Source organism: Myxocyprinus asiaticus, chromosome 27 (genome assembly GCF_019703515.2).
Source record: "Myxocyprinus asiaticus isolate MX2 ecotype Aquarium Trade chromosome 27, UBuf_Myxa_2, whole genome shotgun sequence".
NCBI lineage: Eukaryota > Metazoa > Chordata > Actinopteri > Cypriniformes > Catostomidae > Myxocyprinus > Myxocyprinus asiaticus.
Genome location: NC_059370.1, coordinates 46,126,874 through 46,129,722, shown reverse-complemented (window position 1 = coordinate 46,129,722; position 2,849 = coordinate 46,126,874). Strand labels below are relative to the sequence as shown.

At 39.7% G+C, this 2,849-nt stretch overlaps 1 protein-coding gene across 1 annotated transcript; it reads right to left on the bottom strand.

Annotated features, from left to right (window-relative positions):
* Positions 1-892: 892 nt before the first annotated feature.
* msx1a (muscle segment homeobox 1a) lies at positions 893-2,583 on the bottom strand. The gene is made up of 2 exons (XM_051658492.1): positions 2,222-2,583; positions 893-1,581 (listed from the first exon to the last, which is right to left on the bottom strand). Exons 1-2 carry the CDS (start codon positions 2,547-2,549, stop codon positions 1,166-1,168), a joined length of 744 nt encoding a protein of 247 aa, XP_051514452.1. The 5' UTR covers positions 2,550-2,583; the 3' UTR covers positions 893-1,165.
* Between the last annotated feature and the right edge of the window lie 266 nt (positions 2,584-2,849).

The following is a 2,849-nucleotide window of genomic DNA, read 5'->3' as shown; positions in this document are numbered from 1 at the left end:
AGTATTTCTTTTTCTGAAAGTCAGTTTCCTCGGATGCAGTCAAACTGAAGTTCATCAAATATCTCACAGAACAATGTGAATGTTGCGTTTCCTGTTATTAAACATAAACATCTCATGTCTTTATGAAACTCACAGTGTCTGTAACTTCATCTCTTCCACAAGAGGATTCCAGTAGAATAACTGAAGGTAATTTCAAGACTAAATCCGATCTCTAATTTAACTCACTTGTTTGAACTTCTCACAAGTGATGGTTTTGTAGATGTTGGTCTCTCCGAGCTCTACCGGCGCCAAGAACATCTAAGTGGGTTATTTCAGAGCAATAAGCAACAGCTGTGGAAATACAGTCCAGCCAGATGATCGATGACAGTTTAAATACACTTTCACCACGACACTCAAAGACTGCCTGTTCTCTTTTACATTTTACACACATTCATTTCTGCCATTGCCATGTACAAACACAGTGTGTTGAGCAAGAGCAAATTAATATAGCCGAATTATGTGTGAAATGTTGAGTTCTTTTAAATTCCACCGACTATAGGCCTTTATCATCAACAACAGAAACAATTTAAGTGCCTATAGGCTTTTCATCGCATTGTTAGGAATGTACATCTGGTAAAATTGTAGTTTTAGTTTGTGAACCGGGTTTTAGTGTAATATTTGACCCATCTATGATGCTGATTTACAGTTATTGAGATCTGGAGTCTCCAAACATCACCACATCACAATATGTGTTTCACTGCCTACTTTCTAACATGTTTTAAAATACATTTGAGCATTTCACTCATTGACATCTGGACCATGTTTCTACTCAACAAACAATAAATACTAATGACAAAGACAATTTGTTGTTAATTTATTTAACAAATATATTCATAATATAAATGGCATTTATTTATCAATGTACAATATTTTACAGTTCAGAGTATCCCTTTCGAAGGGAATCATTTATTTTTTAAATGCTATAGTTTAAGACATTCATGAGAGTTTGAAAGAAGAGGTTTGATCATAAACGCATTGCTACGAATGCACGTGTGAGATACCGACTGTTTCCACCTGACCTACCTGTGACCAAAGATGCTTTCATAACTCTATATGTGAAAGTACGGGCCGTATGAAATGATCGTCTTTTATCTGAACAGAATTCAGATGGACAAACACAATCATCTTAAGCTAAATGATACATGCTATATCCCATGTGTGTGTACAGTCCCACCGGACTCACGCTCACGGAGTGTCTGTGAAACTGATGTGATCCGGTATATGCGGCGGGCACGTGAGCACCGAGTGGAAATGAAATCCCGAATGCGGGAGGCAACATCGGTTTGGTGGCCATTTTTAGTTTCTCGAGTTCGGCCTCCTGCAGTCTTTTCGCTTTGGCTCGTCGGTTCTGGAACCAGATCTTCACCTGAGTCTCCGTCAGGTTCAGCGAGCTGGAGAACTCGGCCCGTTCGGCGATGGACAGGTACTGTTTCTGACGGAACTTCCTCTCGAGCGCCAGCAGCTGACACGTGCTGAACGGGGTTCGAGGCTTTCGGTTGGTTTTGTGTTTTCTCAGAGGGCACGCGGGAGGACTGAGTCGCCCTAAAGTGAACAAAAACAAAACTTTAGGCTCTTTTAAATTCATCTGAATCTACTTTATATTTATCTGTCAACAGAATGAGTTCGCATAAGAAATAACTTTTTAGATAGCCTACCATAATATGTTAAAAATATGATTATAATGATAAAGTTACGTCTTTTTTTATTAAGGTACGAATATGAGAAATTATTCCTGTTCACACAGTAAATTTATCAGAAGCTTCATGGTGAAATCCAAATAAAAAACGCTTTTTTTAGGTCTAATGTTTAAGGTTCAAGGGCCGTTTTGGGGTGGTACCCTTAAGGGGACATTTCTGTGTTTAGAGAACACAATTGTACCTTATTCCGTACGTTTTTAAATGTAAATGATTTGTTCTTCTGGGATAAAAAAAAAAAAAAAAAAACGTAGTTTTTTATTTTATTTTTTTCCTTAAGGACACAAATATTTACCCAAAATAATGGACTACCCCAGTGACTGTTTTTTTTTTTTTTTTTTTTTTTTTTTTTTTCCTGAGAGTGGTTAAACCTATTTTGCAAGTGGTTACAGATACATCTGAGCTGAACATGCGTGTATATGTCAGTGTTCAAGGCATGCAAATGTCTGTTATGGATTTGAGTGTCTGTGGGGAGTAATGTCACTCACTGGGAGAGAAACGGGGATTTTGGATCCATGCGCTCCGCTCCACGAGCTCTGTGCTCTCCGTCTTTACCGGCGCGTCCTCGTGCAGTTTTAGAACATCCACCGAAAATGAGGATCCTAAAGTCAACCGAACACCGGGCCGATCTGGAGTGTGAGTGTGTGATGTCCCGGCGATAGAGCTGCTCGGTCTCCGGTCTGACATCAGAGCTTCAACGCTGAACGGGAGGATCTTCGGTTTCTCTCTGTCCTCTTCCACACTGAGGCTGGTCTGCATCTCTCCTTGAGCTCCTAAAATCACACGGGATTGATCTTCAGCAGCTTCAGAAGACATGTCAATAACCGGGGCTATACACGATCTGAAGTGTCACGTCCTTTAGAACATCATGTTGAACTCCAGTGTGAAGTACTGAGAGCTAATAACACATCAATGATCCAATCAGGAGAGAGAGGGGAGGCGCTACAGTTTCTCCACAAGTCTGACTTTTGTGTGTTGTGTTGTGTTGTGTTGTGTTGTGTTGTGTTGTGTTGTGTTGAGCAGAACAAAGTAAAGGATGAAGATGTTGTGTATTTTATAGCTGTTTCTACGTTGATGGTAAATAATAAGAAAAACAATGATAATAGTTTCGCTTCA

What these genes read in the sequence shown, in the direction of transcription:
- msx1a (XM_051658492.1), bottom strand. Translation starts at nt 2,549, where the DNA reads ATGTCTTCTGAAGCTGCTGAAGATCAATCCCGTGTGATTTTAGGAGCT. An exon ending in AAATCCCCGTTTCTCTCCCA is followed by an intron (nt 1,582 to 2,221) that starts GTGAGTGACATT and finishes TGTTCACTTTAG; the next exon opens with GGCGACTCAGTCCTCCCGCG.